The sequence below is a fragment of the Danio aesculapii genome, chromosome 19 (genome assembly GCF_903798145.1).
Source record: "Danio aesculapii chromosome 19, fDanAes4.1, whole genome shotgun sequence".
In the NCBI taxonomy this organism is placed as follows: domain Eukaryota; kingdom Metazoa; phylum Chordata; class Actinopteri; order Cypriniformes; family Danionidae; genus Danio; species Danio aesculapii.
Window position 1 is genome coordinate 25,336,565 of NC_079453.1, and position 17,210 is coordinate 25,353,774.

At 37.1% G+C, this 17,210-nt stretch overlaps 2 protein-coding genes across 2 annotated transcripts; one reads left to right on the forward strand and one right to left on the reverse strand.

Moving 5' to 3' along the window:
• Window positions 1-316: 316 nt before the first annotated feature.
• On the reverse strand, window positions 317-11,165 carry chtopa (chromatin target of PRMT1a). The gene is made up of 6 exons (XM_056479300.1): window positions 10,888-11,165; window positions 9,874-9,965; window positions 7,390-7,540; window positions 3,850-3,994; window positions 1,548-1,682; window positions 317-1,426 (listed from the first exon to the last, which is right to left on the reverse strand). Exons 2-6 carry the CDS (start codon window positions 9,936-9,938, stop codon window positions 1,227-1,229), a joined length of 696 nt encoding a protein of 231 aa, XP_056335275.1. The 5' UTR covers window positions 9,939-9,965; window positions 10,888-11,165; the 3' UTR covers window positions 317-1,226.
• A 1,224-nt stretch (window positions 11,166-12,389) lies between these two features.
• snapin (SNAP associated protein) lies at window positions 12,390-15,962 on the forward strand. Its single transcript, XM_056480470.1, has 4 exons — window positions 12,390-12,568; window positions 12,849-12,895; window positions 13,757-13,875; window positions 13,960-15,962. The coding sequence occupies exons 1-4, from the start codon at window positions 12,453-12,455 to the stop codon at window positions 14,065-14,067; spliced, it is 390 nt and encodes a 129-aa protein (XP_056336445.1). The 5' UTR covers window positions 12,390-12,452; the 3' UTR covers window positions 14,068-15,962.
• Window positions 15,963-17,210: the final 1,248 nt, after the last annotated feature.

Here is a 17,210-nt window from a genome sequence, read left to right on the forward strand (position 1 = left end):
GACACGGTGGCTCAGTCATTAGCACCGTCGCCTCACAGCAAGGTCGCTGGTTCAAGTCCCAGCTGGGTCAGTTGGCATTCTTGTGTGGAGTTTGCATGTTCTCTCCCCACAGTCCAAAAGACATGCGCTATAGGTGAAATTAATAAACTAAATTGGCCATAGTGTATGTGCGTGAATGAGTGTGGATGGATATTTCCCAGTACTGGGTTGCAGCTGGAAGGGCATCCGCAGTGTAAACATATGCTGGATAAGTTGGCAGTCCATTCGGTCGTGGCAACCCTTGACAAATAAAGGGTATAAACCAAAGCAAAATGAGTGAACGTTTAAATAAAGGTTTTATAAAGGTCTTTTATAAAGGTTTTATAGAGAGTTAGGCAGACAAAAAAAAGTTAACAGCAGATATTCCAGTCCTCATCACTTACCACCATACAAGCATACAATTTATTCTTCTAGTTTCAATTTAATTAACTTCATTTACTTTGGCCAAAACCACTGAACCCATGATGGGCGCATAAGAACCCAGAGCTCCATTATTAAATAAAATATTTAAAAAAAAAAAAGTCAATACATCATGATCATTTATATGTTAATGAGGATAATGTCCTCCAGAAGCACTCAGATCTTATTAGCCAAGATTTATTTGATGCCAAAAGGAAAAAAAATTGTTACAATAGTTAAAAATTTGACAAAAACAAGACCGTATGCAATGAATAAAAGTTCTAAATAAAAATAAAAATACAATAATAAAAATGTAAGTGACGTGTGTAGAACATTAGTCATTAACATCTTTTCATTTACATAAGCCACATTTTTACCACCGAGTCATCAAATGTCATTTGGAGTTCACGGTTCACACATTTAGGCCGTTTTCAAAATTTCAGCCAAAAAAAATAGCAGAGGTACAATCTATATTATTATAGTTCAACAACAAAATTCCTTCACTTAACAGCCAACATTTTTTCTAACAGGGCCTCTGTTTTAGAACCATAACTTGTGATGATGCATTGTGATTGTATTCAGAAGTTGCGAATGCCAACTCAAATCTCTGAATGTAACTGGGGTAAATTCATAACTTTGTACAAACTTCAAGTTTAAACGCCTTAAAATGTAAATGTCTCAGGGAGTGTCCAACAGCAGCGGCAGCTTAAACGGTACAGGATGATTATGTCGTCGATCAGTCTATTATTTGCAGATCTTTGGGAGCTGCTGTCTCAGCTCAGCTGTGTTTACTCCATGCTCTCAGGATCTGCTTGGGCCATATACGCATCCAACTCTGCATCCAGATGGCCCTTGGTTTTAGACATGTACGCATCAAGCTGGTTGTCCAACTGCTCACGTGTGACAATGGGACGACCTGCTCCCCTGCCTCTGCCACGTCCACGACCCCTTCCAGCAAACCCTCCACGGCCTCTCATACCTCCACGACCTAAGAGAACCATATGCTTTAGTAGTATGGAGAGACTGAAAATGCTGTTTGTATGTTTTTCACATACTAGGGCAAAACTGAAAACACTACCTGCCAGAATTATGTGCTTAATATTTCTCACCTCTTCCTCCAGGCATTCCACGTGCTGCGCCTCGCCCACCTAGAGCTCCTCGTCCTGGAGCTCCTCCTCGATGGCGCATCCCTCGGCGGAAACCCATGCGTCCAGGACCACCTCTACCTCTCATCTGACCTGCACCTAGGAAATAAAAGCAATTGTTTCACTAGAAGAAATTTATAAAGGAAAAACACTTGTGGAATGTATGCAAGAGTCTACTTTAAGCAGGTCTGATCATATTTAAAAATGTAACAATAAAAATATAGCAAAGAGCAATACTTTTTTTTGCTGCTCTGGCAGTTAAAGCCCATTCGGGAATTTTCAATGACAATCTTAGCCAATTGTAATCATTCGTTATGATTCAATTTGAAATATCCACAACCGTCGCAGAGCCCCAGGGATTGGAGAGAGTGTGGGTTGACCTTTCATTTTATTACTAAGAAAGTGAAACAGCGTAGCCAGTAGGATGTGAATGAGGTTATAAAGTATACCGTTTCCCTTGAAGATTTACCTGACTTGTCCTCAGGAGTTTTCCATATCAAACTTGCGAAGTCTGAACTTACAAGGAGAGGATGCAAGACTTTGTGTAGGCTATAAGAGGAAAAAGCCCCAATCCGCCTGCGTTTTCAGATGCCTCGCCGTGGCTGACGCCAACACACACCTCTCTAAGAATGTAACTACACGTCGCATAGTGCGAGCTCTGTGATTGGTCGGATTGGTAGTAGTGAGAAGGGTGGGCGGTGCTGAGAGCTGCAAGCCCGATGGAGCGAGTGTTTACAAGTGTCGAGTCAGGCGAAGAAGCTCCAGATGAAGACTTTTGTTTTGGGTTTAACTTATGATTAAAGTTGTTGCACGTCCGACGGTTTCTGCCTCAGAATGGAGCGCAATTTAGCTACTTGTACTTTAAGGTAGCGTTCAGAAAAAAAACAACTAAATACTCAAAGAAACTCAACACAGAGAAACATAAAACACCTAGTGCCCGCTAGTTTCAGAAGTGCCATTGCAGAGCAACACAAACAGCACACACAAGTATAAATGGACGACTATGTGCAAGGCATGAGCCGTGGGTCACGCAGATCACTCAACTCAGAAGAATACTTCTGAAAAGCTAGTAGGTGAATAGTTACATCTCTAGATAGTTTACCCAAAAATTAAAACATCCTTATGGTTATTCAAACTCAAGGGTGGGTTTTTAAAGACCTAATTTAAATTTTGGATGAAGTATCCTTTTAAGGTAAAATACAACAATACATTACATTTACATTTAGTCATTTAGCAGACGCTTTTATCCAAAGCGACTTACAAATGAGGACAAGGAAGCAATTTACACAACTATAAGAATATAAAAGATTATATTCTGAATGATGTTAAATAGATTACTACACAAATAAATAAAGATTCTGAGACACCATATTTCAACTACTATTTCCTCAGCTGTCTCCTTCCGTTAGCACCTAGAGTTTCGTAAACAGGTGGAGTTACAAGCACATGAGGGGTCTACTAACAGCCATAAAACTGCAGATTGAGATGAGTTAGCAGAGGGTGAGTGCTAAACATCTGTTAAACATTCACACTAAATGTGATTAAAGGGCACAAAATGTAGGACACAACAATGCTCTTGAATTAAAACAAAAGTTCCCAAATGTAGCCATTCACACAGGTGAAATCAATCACACCATCACAAAGCATGATAAGTCAACTTGCTGTAGGTGGTCAATGGTCTGTGTTTGGTCTAAAAGCAGTTTGTGAGTGACACCGGTCCAGCTTAGCTTTTGCACATTTGTTGCATATACTTTGCCATTGCCTGACCCATTTTTGTTGCATTTATTTTATGAATAAAGTTGTTGAATGTTCGCAAAAACATCTCTTTCATCCATAAATGTGTGGCTATGACTTTTTGCAGTAGAACCACAAGTATTTCTGGTGTAAACTTCATTGAAAAACATTGAAATCCCACTGACAGCTAGCATATCTGAAGTGTTATTGCTAGAGCAGCACAGACAAAACACAGAAAAATAAATGTTCAAAACAGCAGTGGCAAGATACATAGTGGGGTATACTAATTGACCCAGAAGTATAAAACAGGCTCAAGTGTGACAGCGTCTTAAAGAATTAACTGTAAACCAAAGAAACATTACAAAGCTACCGCTGCACTTCCAGTAAAGGACACATACAACTTGTATCTTTTAATTTAAAACTTCAGTGAGTCTACATACATATATAATGAGGATCTGTGGCTTATAAGTGAATGCAAGATAGCGGTCACAAAAAAAAAACAAAAACATTAGGGTCATAAAAAGACTTTCACCTCTAAAAGAGAGCGCTCCTCTCATGGTACCACCTCTAGCTCTTCCTCGCAGTCCTCGTCCTCTTCCACCAACCTGCATCAAGGAGCCGATGGGTCGACCCAGTCTGGCCTGGATGTTGCTCTTTCCAAGACGTTGCTTCAGGCTCTACAGGTGGATATAAAAAGGATTGTTTCTCTGTGCGGTCTTCGTAAATAAGGCTAGGCAGGCCACATAATTATTCATATTGATATTGTACTGACGTGTATAAAACAGTACAGAAAAACTTACAGCTGAAGTCAAAATTATTAGCCATTCTGTGATTTTTTTTTCTTTAAATATTTCCTAGATTATGTTTAACAGAGCAAGGAATTTTTCACAGTGTTTCCTATAATATTTTTTCTTGAGGGGAAAGTCTTATTTTATTTTGGCTAGAATAAAAGCAGTTTAATTTAAATCATTATAAGGTGAATATTAGGAGCACCAATATTTATTTTCGATTGTCTACAGCAGTGGTTCTCAAACTTTTAAACCAGCGACCCCCAATGTAAGATCATCAAGAACTCGCGACCCCCCCACTACCAAAGCATATACAAACAATAAAAATATATATTTAAGCTTTTCACAATATTTTAACTATATTTACTATACATTACAGGGCTCGAAATTAACATTTTTGCTTGGTAGTACTGGTGCTCCAAACTTTAAAAATGTAGGCGCACCAGCTAAAATTAAGTGGCACCCACCAATTATCGCACTGTTACTACGAGTTTTATAAACAGATTTATTGCATTTGAAATCAACACTAATAAAAACTAACAAGCAAAAAAATATATGCATGCATGAGGAAAATATGTCTCAATGAAATCCCACTATCACACGAAAATACATTTTTATAACATAATTGAGTGACCAAAAGATATCACCGGCCCTGCACACACTGCTTGACATGAATTCATTAATGAATCTGTTAACGATAACTGTGCTGTGTTCTCACGGGTGGTGTCTGATATTGCACAGATGCTTTTGACATATACCTTATTATTTGCATACGTCATTTTAATAGCAATACCGGTCTTTTCATGAGCTGCAATATCAGTTTCATCTTAGTCAGTGCAAGCCCTTTTGCGATGGTGAACGTGGTGTTAAATTTTACATATAGCTGCACGGCTGACAGCATCTGGAGATTAAATGAAGGATTAAACAGAAACTCTCGTGCTTAAAATGTGTAGATGTGGCACACAGTTACCTGGAAATTCCATCCCACTGACTTCACAGTGAACGCTTTAGTTATTTTCAGAGCGGACTTGAAGCCAATGGAAGTCTTTTATCCACTCTTCGAAAAGTGTAGATGTTGGATTAACATTCACCACATGATCAGTAATCAGATGTGCCATTATTTGTAGCTTTAGGTGTTTCTAAGACAAAATCTGTCAGTGTTGTTTTCATTCTCATCTTCAGCGCTTCGCATTTTCGCGGTTGTAGCTCATGTCATCTGAAGACAAGAGGCGTTGACTGAGTGATTGACAGCTGATTTTAACCAATCATTAGTGTTCAGTTCTTAGAGCAGTGGGTTAATAAGAAGAGCGCGAAGGCGGGGCAAGCGTTGAAGGCTTTGTTTACTGCGGCAAGTTGACATGACAAGTTCCTGAGCACTGCATTTCAAGAACAAAGATGCATTCTGCCTGAATGTGTCCTAAATACTTTATGAATCAGTATTATCTTTTAAAAAATCTGAAAATATTAGCTTTTACTTGTAATACTGAAAAATATTTATTATAATTACTGAAAATTACACAATTTTTAAAATCACTCTCGCGACCCCATGAAATTATTCTGCGACCCCCGTGGTTTGAGAACCACTGGTCTACAGCAATGTGTACCGGGCGGCACAAAAAAAATCATTAATTTTTTCAGTTTCATTTATTATCCGAGTCTGAACGATCTTTTATTTAAAAAAAATTTATTTTGAAAAATGACCCCATTCTCTCGCATCTCGGTCACTTGAGCACCCAAATTTAACCCACAAGCAGCAAAATGAGTAAGAAACAGACGTTTTTGGAAAGTTTCTTTACTGAGGGGAAGGAATAGATCCGCAACCCATTTGTCAATAAATTAGGTGAATCTACCATGTCTGTGCAAGAAAATCAACTGCAGGAGATGACGGAATTGATAAAAATGACAGCGGCCTTTTAGGGGCCGTTCGCATATCACATCTTTTCTAGAGTTCGAGGTTTGTTATTTCCAATGGAGGTGCTCAGCTTGCACACAGAAGCAGTGTGACAGTCTCGCGTCTTCCAGACGCACCCAGTTGAATGAATGTCACGAGCGTACCAGGGGCCTCATGTATCAACGATGCGCAAGCACAATAAACGCCAGATCTGGCATACGCCAGATGTCACGCTCATGTTTGGATTTACAAACGATGAAATGAACAGGGGAATGTGCGTTGGTCCCCGCCAACTTAATGTCTGGCGTACTTGCATTTCTTGTGTGTTTGTTTTATTTCAATTGCCGACTCTTAGAGGTAATTATGTTAAATTACACATTACAATGTATCTTTCAGCTGTGCAATGGCAGCTGTATGGGAATGGGAATAAGGTTTTTATACCATGCAGTTGACCAGCCAAACATTAAAAGCGCAATTTGCAGCAATCGCCAGTTTTCCCAATGTAATCTTAGCGATCGACTGCACATTGCTATTAAGTCGCCATCTGAAGATGAATTTGCATACGTGAATCAGAAACATTTTCATTCAATAAATGTGCAAATAAAGTATGATGCTCAAATGCGCTTAACATAATACACACACTTATTAATGATTCCTACTTGTCTTCCTCGTGATGAAGAGTAGGCAAAATCTGATATGTAGTGGGGGGAAAAAAAGAAGGAGTTCATCAGACGCTGGATTCGAGTTCATGCTCGAACATGTCAAAACATGTTGCCATGCATGTGATTTACGAGCTACGCCACTCATGCTGTTTTAGACGAAACAAAATTTTACACCGGACCATTTCTTTTTTTAATTCACTCGCAGTGCGATGTTCACACCCAACTGCGTTAACCGCGTCAGCTAAACTCTCCAACTCTATTTTATTCTTTTGTTATTAATTCCGGAGGAAAAACTTGCAAACAACACCGTTTTCTCCGGTCTACTTCTGAAAGGAGCACCTCCAATTCACATTCTGTTCAAAGTTTCTCTTTTTGCTTGCTTTTGCCATTGCTTTTTCGTTTGGTTTTGCCAAAGTAGAATCTTTAGCATATTCATATGGAAGTTGAGGCATAGAGGGGTTTTTCGCTCGCGCGCTCAGTTTTACGTTAATTCAGATGTACAAAGAGAATATGCGTGGGATTCCGCGTACGCAGTTCACAATGTTTTACAAGCAAAAATGTACACAATTGTGCACAAGCCTTTATATTAAATCCCAAACCACTTAACAGAATTAGGATCTCTATCACATACACTTCTGTAAACTCATAGCTTTACTTTGTGTACCATGACATTGACATCTCTACCACCTTCAGGTGCCATTTCCGGTGGTCTGCACTTTGTGTCCTCTTACCTGTTTGTGATGAAGCGCAGCCTGCACAGAGGGTCTGTTCTCCATCTGCTGAGCGAGGCGGCGGTTGTGTGCACTGGCCATGTGCTGCTGCTGCATGGTCGCCCGGATGCTACTCACTGTCGGCTGCTTGTTCTTCAGCATGTTTGTAAAGCTTTTAGGACACAACAGGAGGAGGAGGGTAGACAGAGAGAGAGACAGAAAGAAGGAAGGGGGAAAGGGGGATACGAGGAAAGGATGGTTCCAAATCAAATCATTTCACACAGCATGGACGCAGCTACAGTGGATCCTGTAGCAATCTAGTGAATGGCCTTATAGACCACATGTGCTGTCATTTACTCTCTCTCTCTGTTACATGTGGAGACACCCCAACAATATCAGCAGTTTGGGTTAAACTGAATGCTTATGCTTGGAATATGGTTTCAAGCACAGAAGAAGAGCGATAGAGGCTACATCTACATTAGTCCGGAATAGCATCCTTTTCCTCAGTTTTAAAGCCACTAAATACTGAAATTGTAGAATGAAGATATGTAGAAAGAAGTGTCAAACTGTCAATGCCGCAATAGAGGCAGCTAATGCAGTAGGCTACAAGGTTTGACCGATGTATATCAAGACTAAATCCAGCACAAATTGATATTACAGAACAATATGATTTGATTTAGAGAAAGTTGTAGCATTTAATGATGTTAAGATAAGTGATACCATGCACCTCTTTATACAACTTTCTCGCAAAACATTGCTAATAAATGCTAGTACGTGTTAAAACATATGGTGTGAAATTGATATGGTAGTAAATGGTGAGATTTTTTCCTAATAAAATGGTTTAAAAATATATATCTATATACATTTTCGTATCTATTTATTTGTATCTAAATATCTATATATATTTTTGCTTTCAATATTGAATGTTATAGCTCAATGCATCACAATACGTCTGTCGACAAAGGTGGAAGGGTGGGTAGTAAGTAATGTTTATGTGTGCATTGATTTCATTCTGTATATTGCAGAGGTAAAAAATTATTTATCCCTTTAACAGGCATCATTACCACCTGGTTGACATTTTATCCATAGAGCATCATTATTATTTTAATTGCTTAATACTATTTATCGCAGTTGTGTCAGCGTATTATTCAATACAATATGTGGGCCAAAAAAATTTCAAGGATTGCACCTTAAAGGGAGATACTTATATATTTGGATCATTCATCTAAAAAAATTCCAAAAATTCCGCTCCATTGTTTCAAAAGTGCCAGCCTCAGTGCTTCCGGTGAACTGTCTTTCTATTATACAATTGCCACGTTTAAAGTCTGATTTCTTTAAAAATCAGTGACCTTTACTACCTGATAGATATACAATATAAAGTGGGTTTCAGACCAGACAAGAAGCACTGCTTTAAATTCTGTTTTCCACCACCATGTCTTTATAAAATGACAGTTTATTTTACCCCAATATTTTCAGTGGAGTCTCTCCACTCGCCTGCTGATTCTGACGGCTTTTAACTCTATTTACACCTGAACAACTAAATGAATGTTTAAGTCTATTTAACTGAATGTATTGTAATTACATTACAACATCGATGCTGCAAAAGGAACCTTATGAAATTTAAAAAAGAAACAGTAAGCTATTGCCGGAAGTTTATCATTGGCTGAAAAACACTAGCAGTGCATATACTCCATTGAGGTAGAGCTATAAATTTAAGGGTTTTAAATCTCAGTGTGGACAAGCTACTTTTGTAAAACTTAAAACGCTAGAAAATGGAGCGTGTTAAAATAAAACTAAAAGAAATTATTCAGACTAATGTAGACACAACCGGAGATAGAAAAAGGAAGGTAGACTTCTTTCAGAGTGAATGCCACTTACAGGCCACCATCAACCAATTGTGATGTCCGAAACACCACACTGTGAGTTGGCCCTGGACTACAGGGGTGTCCGGCCACCCAGCCACTTACAACCAAGACCATGACCTGATCAGCTGTTCTGCAAGACACTCCTTATGAGAAGGTTGGGAAACAGGTCACGTCTAGGTACGGACTAGGCACCTTGTTCTGTAGACAGAAAGAAAGAGAGAAAGAGGTGCAGCAGAAAATATCACCAAAGAGAGAGAGAGTGTTTTTGTATGAGAGAGGGCAAGAAATATGGATGGCACACAGACCATCTTTCATTATCAACTCATTCCCATGGCTGAGGATGCTCTTCTTCAGCTTACCTCACCATTATTACCCTCTCACCTCCGGGTGTGCGCCGCTCACGCAAGAGACGCTCACATGGCATATTATTACTTCTATATTGATTTATAAATTGAGTCAAGTAACCGCTGTCATGTTGCGCAAGCGGAGCACACCGTGTTGGCAGTTTAGCGTCCATGTCAGGTCTGATGTATCCCCCTCAATGACCTCCATAGTACACGTGTCTTGAGGCCTTAGATATCTCTGTATGCTTTTTCCCCCCGGCCTTGAGATAATGCTGTCAGGATGCGTAGCGCCTCACCGCTCATTCAGGGACACCTTGGTGGTGCTTTTCAGCACGACTTTTTGAGAAGAAGGGGCGCTCATGTTTCGTCAGGCTTGCAGTGATCTCTCCTGTAGGAGGAAAGATCGATGTAAATTATCATTATTATATTCAGTTACAGTATGACAAAAATTACATCAGCAAACCAACTGCAAAACTTTAAGTCAGATGTAATTTTTTTAGAAACTGGCTGCAATTTAACAACTCAACTGTCAGTACTAGGTTTTACTGACTTTTCCTGATATATACACATACATTTTTAATCGTAAAAAGCATAAACTCAAAATTCATTAAATTCTTTTAAAATCAGACATGGCACTGCCACAGAAAAGAGACATTAGAACCTTTTATCAAGCTTCCCCTCCCAGTGGACAGTGCCAGGTTTCGTTTTACAAGAATTCCAGCACAGCTGCGATATCATAAATATCTCAAGACACAGCATGTTTCAGTCTAAAGCAAGATTTTAAACTGTTAGAAACAAAGGAAAGTGATAAATGTTTTATATTACAGCAGTAAGTTAATTCCTAATTGTATCTATAAATAGTATTTAATAATACACAAAAATACAATTTGCAGCAAAATTTTGAATTACAAAATATTTTTGTTTTCGTATTTAGTTTTTTTTATTTTAATCTTTTGTTTGGTCGTTTTATTTTTAGATGTAAAATTTCTATATGGAAACCCCCTGCATTTTTGTGCAGTTTGTAGCATTCTGGAAATAAGCCAGAACAAATAATGCCCAAAAATGCGAAAAAAAATTAAAGGTTTTAAACTTTTTTTAATCCATACTAATATTTGCTGTATAAATAGCACTAGTTATATAACAAAACCAGTTTTACTGGTGTTAGCTTTAACGTTACTAATTTACTTGCACAACTGTGTTCACTACACTAGACCTTTTATATCACCGTAACTCCCACAAAACCATTGGTTCATTATATCAATCCCCTAAATATAATGTTTATTGGTATTAGAAAAGTGTTAAACTCTTACCTTTTCTGTGAATGACTCGTGTAGTTGAGTCAGGGCAGATCTGTTAGCCGTATAATGTTAGCTAGCACGGCGCTGGAGCAGCTGACTGACTCGACAAAATTACTATTCAAAACTTCTCTATTTCACGCCCGAATATTGTACAACTATCGCCCCCCTTCTGAATGTATTTAAGAACTAAAACAATGATATAGCCCTCAGATTATTTAACAGCAATTTACTTTAATCCGCAACTCTATCTTCGAACCCTGCCCTCTTTCATCACAAAATGGTGCTAACTACTGCGCGAGCACGGAAAATGGAGCATTATTTACTACGTCAGATATCGCGAGATTTAAGAGTGAAAGGTCGTGTGCCAAATACCAAACTACTGTACTAGTAGGCCTACTAGGGTTTGTGCAAATTGTACGTGATATATATATATATATGTGTGTGTGTGTGTGTGTGTGTGTGTGTGTACTGTAAATGTGTGATAAATACCTAAAAATACCCAAAAAACATACATAAACACATATGTACAGGAGTATATTTGATTTTTAGGTATTTATCACACATTTACAGTCATACATAAATACTGCAGAACAAAATTTATTTGTTTTTAAAAACTGTATTGTTTTTAAACTGTATTTGTTTTTAAAAAGCTGTATTGATGATTATATTTAATGTAATACTATACTTGACTTATTATGTATTTATTTCAATTTAGTAGCCCATGTAGTAGTGTCAATTTTTAGAAAGTGATTATTTTGTTATTTCACTGATAATTTTGATTTTAAAACTCTTAATATTAACTTTGTATATTGATATTGAATATTTAAACTTTTTCTCAAAATACAATAATTATCTAATTGTGAGATGTTTATATTTTTAATTTATTTTAATGATATAAATGAGTTAGCCATTCATAACTTTGACTTTTAATTTTTTCCCTGATATATGATAAAATGGGCTTCAACATTTATAAGTTGTTTATTTAAAGTTATTATTATCATTTATTTTGATTATTTTGTATTATTTAAATGTATTATTATTTTGTAGCTATTTTAATTTATTGCAATTATTTAGATTTGTAACTACAATCATTATTTATTTAGTTTAATGTATTTTATTAACAATAATTTATTTGTACATTATCCATGCTGTTTTTTTGTTTTGTTTGTTTTTTGTTTTTTTTACACTTTTCAACAGACCCCAAGCACTTACTATTGGCCCCTGAGGGTCCCTGAACAGCATTTCAAAAACTTCTCAACATTATTTATTAAGTGTAAATTATAGCCAGTAAAATACACAGTAGCCCATATCTTACAACATGCTATATTTATCCACTACACATGATTACCACTCACATTCTGTTTACTAGTTTCACATTCTACGTCATATAGTAAGCAGTACGCTAGTATTACTAAAGCATTGGAACACAGCCGTGCGCGTGACGCAGTATGTAGGTAAATTTGGAGACTCGCTGATTTACAAGTCATCGCACCGCTCTTGTGCTTGTGCTATTTTAATGTATATGCCCTAACATCCGCGCAGTGACTCCAGCGTTGTCAAATCAACGCGCTGTAAAGATGGCAGCGTTAGCAGTGGTTGAAACCCCATCAGGGAAAGATGCTCTCGCTGAGGGTTTGCTGGACCTCTTGAGACCCGCTGTACAGCAGCTTGACTTACACGTGCACTCAGTCAGGTAGTACATTTTTGGGAAACGTGTGTGTGTTTAAAGAAATATCTCATTTAGAAGGTGCGGTTTTGTTTGCTAGCCTGCTAATGACTGTCAATATGACAGGTCTTGTGACTCAAGAGATGCTGGTTGTAGTGTATTATAACCAATGTTGATTCATTTGTTTTCCTTTCGCACTGTTGTACGATTTTTTTGCAGTTAAGATATTACTCATATTTAGAGACTTTAAAGAGTGCAAAAAATAGACTGTTATATTGTTGACTATACTGTAAATCTATATTCACAGAGAAAGCCAAGTGGAACTCAGGGAACACATTGATAATTTAGCATCTGGTAAGTTGGTATGACATTCTTATTTACATGTAAAAGAAGTGCCGAAAAATTTACATGTAAATGTGAATTATTATTAATTGTTTACATGTAATAAAGTGAATTACAACAATAATGTACTGTATAATACAAATGTATATATTTTAGCAGCAGTATAATGATGACCCAGTAAAACATACTGTCTGTTTCTGTGGATGTACAAACCATTCAGCTAGATTTTAATCGATTTAGTCATTTAAATTTTAATTATGGACATTACAATCACATTAGACAAACCATATGCTTTTACACACTTAAAGGGTAAACACTAAAAAAGTGTTTTAGCATACTTGTTAGTTTTCAAAACCTGTCAATGGTTAATGACAACAACAATACACGTATAAATAATCATAACAATGCCAACAATAAACGTAAGCCTATGATGTTTCAGTGTGTCAGATATTATTCTATATGTACTAAAATGAAGCTAAAACATGATTAGACAATTAACACAGACAATGATTAAAACTTAGGTTTTATTCAGCAAGATAAAGACCAATAAAACTATAAATAAAATTAAACAAACAACGCAAACAAAAATACCAAGTGAAAATAAAACAATGGAAATTTTGATTGCTAAAAAATACTAAAATATCACTGGTTTTGTTTGTTTTGGTGGCATTGGCCAGTTTACTGACCCAATAACTAGACTTTATAACATTTATTATAACATTTTGCAGACATGCAATAGAGTTGTTATGGACAGTAAAACAATTGTGACCATTGCAACTTAAAAAAAAAGAGCTAAAGTGATTGAGAAACAATTATATTATCTATAAATTAAAAAAAAACCTTTTTGCAAATAACTGCACATTTCTTCCTCAGAGTTGTGTAGGATCAATGAGCACCAGAAGGTGGCACTAGACTTAGACCCATATGTAAAAAAGCTTCTTAATGCCAGGAGAAGAGTGGTGCTTGTTAACAACATACTCCAAAATGCTCAGGTAAGTTAGTATAAACAGTTTTCAATAGGCACACATCGTTAGATCTTTTTTTTGGGCTTCATTCATCTTAAATCTTTGTTTCAGGAGCGTTTGCGAAGGTTGAATCATAATGTGGCTAAAGAGACGGCACGCAGGAAGACCATGCTTGAGGCATCTGGAGCATTTACCCCTCGCTCTCCCAGCAAACCATGATGTCATGAACCTCACATTTTGGGATTGCACCATTACACTGTGCTCAATGCCAAGGACTAATGCTGTAGATTGGCAGAATCTTCCTCACATCTTTTAGGGGCACTGGGCTATTCAAAGCACTGCTTTAGCATTAATGTCACTTCATTTAAGAGCAGTCAGGGAGACAGCAGTGTGTAAATATGCACTAATTTCTTTCTGGAACGTAACTGTTTGATTTAAAAAAAAATGTCTGTTTGAATGTAAATGATGCTGAAAAAATGCAGCTCTGTGTATTTGCAAATGTAGGGTTTAAATAATAATAGTAATGATCATAATATAAATCATATTTGTTATTATTATTATTATGATTATTTTGGCTTGAGGAAGTTAGGACCACTCAAGTAGAACCTTCAGTATTTTCTAACTTAATGTGTGTTATGTTTTCTGACTGATTAGACTCATCGTTTTCTAAAACTGTGGTCAAAACTAAAATTGTTCACCCGAAGAATTAAAAAATGGACTCACTATTTACTCTCCCTCAAGTGGGTTCCAAACCTTTATGATAGAGATGCTACCATCAGGATTATTGCAGCTGATACTGAGTACTGATTCTTTGTGATGGTGATCGGCCGATAGCGAGTACCGATGCTTAAAGCTTTATAATGCTTAAAGCACATTTACACAAGTATGCTACTTAAGTGTAGATCTCTCCTTAACTAAGAGAATAAATGAAGAATGTTGCATATAATCCCCTAAACACGTCTCTTATAACCATCTAGTGTGAATATGTCATAGTCAGAAGCAACTTTACAGAAAATTATACTAAACAAATGTTAAGACAAATGACTAATAATAAAATTTGGAAACATTGCAAATGATGGAAGAGTAATTCAACAATTCTCAATGAAGAAAAAGTTTGGAGTGCATATTTGATGCGTAAGAAGTTCAAATGCACACCTATACATGCTTTACTTCTTTACTTAAAGGAAGTAGGCCTATAAATTACAAATAATCTATATATTTTACCTGCTGTGTTGGGAGCACAGCAATCGGTCACGCATCATTTACCTTCTCTTGTTTTTTAGCGCTGCTGTTGTGTAATATACAGGTGAGCGCGTGTGTCTTCCTCTGCTTGTAAACTCATAAACAAACACTTGCGATCGGTTCATTAGATCGGCCAGATTGGTGAGTACCGAACAAGTCATAAAATGTGATTATCAGCTGATACCGATCTCTGGCCGATTGATCGAAGCATCCCTACTTTGAGTTTCTTTTTTTCTGTTGAACACAAATTTATTTCAAAGAATATTAGAAACCGGTAACTATTAACTTTCATACAACAAAATGAAAACCATTAACTTTCATAGTAGGTGTTTTTCCTACTATGATAGTCAATGGTTACTGTTTTCCGATAATTTTCTGTATAACGTCTTTTTTGTTCAACAGAAAAAATGAATAATAAATCTAACTGGTTTGTGACAAGTGAGAGCAAATAATGACAATTTTCAGTTTTGACTGAACTATATCTAGCTGTCTATCATTAACAAAACCTAATTAGCCTGTTAATTCATGCTAGCCAAGTTAAAGCATGTTAGCAGCATACTAAACTTGAATTCTGCATGCGCTAAATGTGTTAAAACATGTTAATGACATACAAAAACATGTTAGCCACATGTTAAAGCATGCTAGAAACATGCCAGCAACATGCTAATTTGCTAACAATGTTTTAAATGTGTTGTTTTTTCACTTCATATTAAGTTTACGCTGTTGCAAACTCGAGCAAGGTTTTCTCAAGCCAACATTAAAGTCTGTCCCAATTAACTTTACCATGTGGTTATTCATATTACTTATAATACATTCAGAGGTAATATCCAGTCTAATGTTCATGATAAGTAAATTTGGTTATGAAAAGCAAATTATTGTTGTGTAATTTTGTGGACGTGGAAATGATGCATCCTTGTCAAAACAGTGAATTATTTTCTTTCCTTATTTGCATCTTTTATTTCGAGTGTAGACATTTTTTATCTAAATTATTTTCTTAAGAATGTGCTTTATTGATTTAGGTGATTTCTAACAATTGAAGTTATATACTTACTGGTCACCTTATAAGGTACACCTGACCAACTGCTTGTTAACGCAAATTTCTAATCAGCCAATCACAGAGCAGCAACTCAATGCATTTAGGCATGTAGATATGGTCAAGAAGATCTGCTGCAGTTCAAACCGAGCATCAGAATGAGGAAGAAAGGTGATTAAAGTGACTTTGAACCTAGCATGGTTGTTGGGGCCAGAGTATTTCAGAAACTGCTGATCTACTAGGATTGTCATGCACAACCATCTCTGGGGTTTACAGAGAATGGTCCGAAAAAGAGAAAATATCCAGTGAGCGGCAGTTCTTTGGGCGCAAATGCCTTGTTGATGCCAGAGGTCAGAAGAAAATGGCCAGACTGGTTTGAACTGAGATAAAGGCAACACTAACTCAAATAATCACTCGTTACAACAGAGATATTCAGAAGACCACCTCTGAAAGCACAACACATCCAACCTTCAGGCAGATGGGCTACAGCGGCTGAAGACCACACCAGGTGTCACTCCTGTCAGCTAAGAACAGGAAACGGAGGCTACAATTCGCACAGCCTCACCAAAATTGGACAATAGAGGATTGAAAAACGTTACCTGGTTTGATGAGTCTCGATTTCCGCTGCGACATTCTGACGATAGGGTAAGAATTGGACATCAACAACATGAAAGCATTGATCCGTCATGCGTTGTATCAACAGTTCAGGCTGCTGCTGGTGGTGTAATGGTGTGGGGGATATTTTCTTGGCACACTTTGGACTCTTTAGTACCAATTGATCATTGTTTCAACGCCACAGCCTACCTGGGTATTGTTGCTGACCATGTCCATCCCTTTATGACCACAGTGTACCCATCTTTTGATGGCTACTTCCAGTAGGATAACACACCATGCCATAAAGCGCAAATCATCTCAGACTGGTTTCTTGAACATAAGACAAATCTGCAGCAACTGCATGATGCCATCATGTCAATATGGACCAAAATCTCTGAGGATTATTTCCAGTACTTTGTTGAAGAAGGATTTAGGCAGTTCTGTAGGCAATAGGGAGTCCAACATGGTACTACTAGGGTGTTCGTAATAAAGT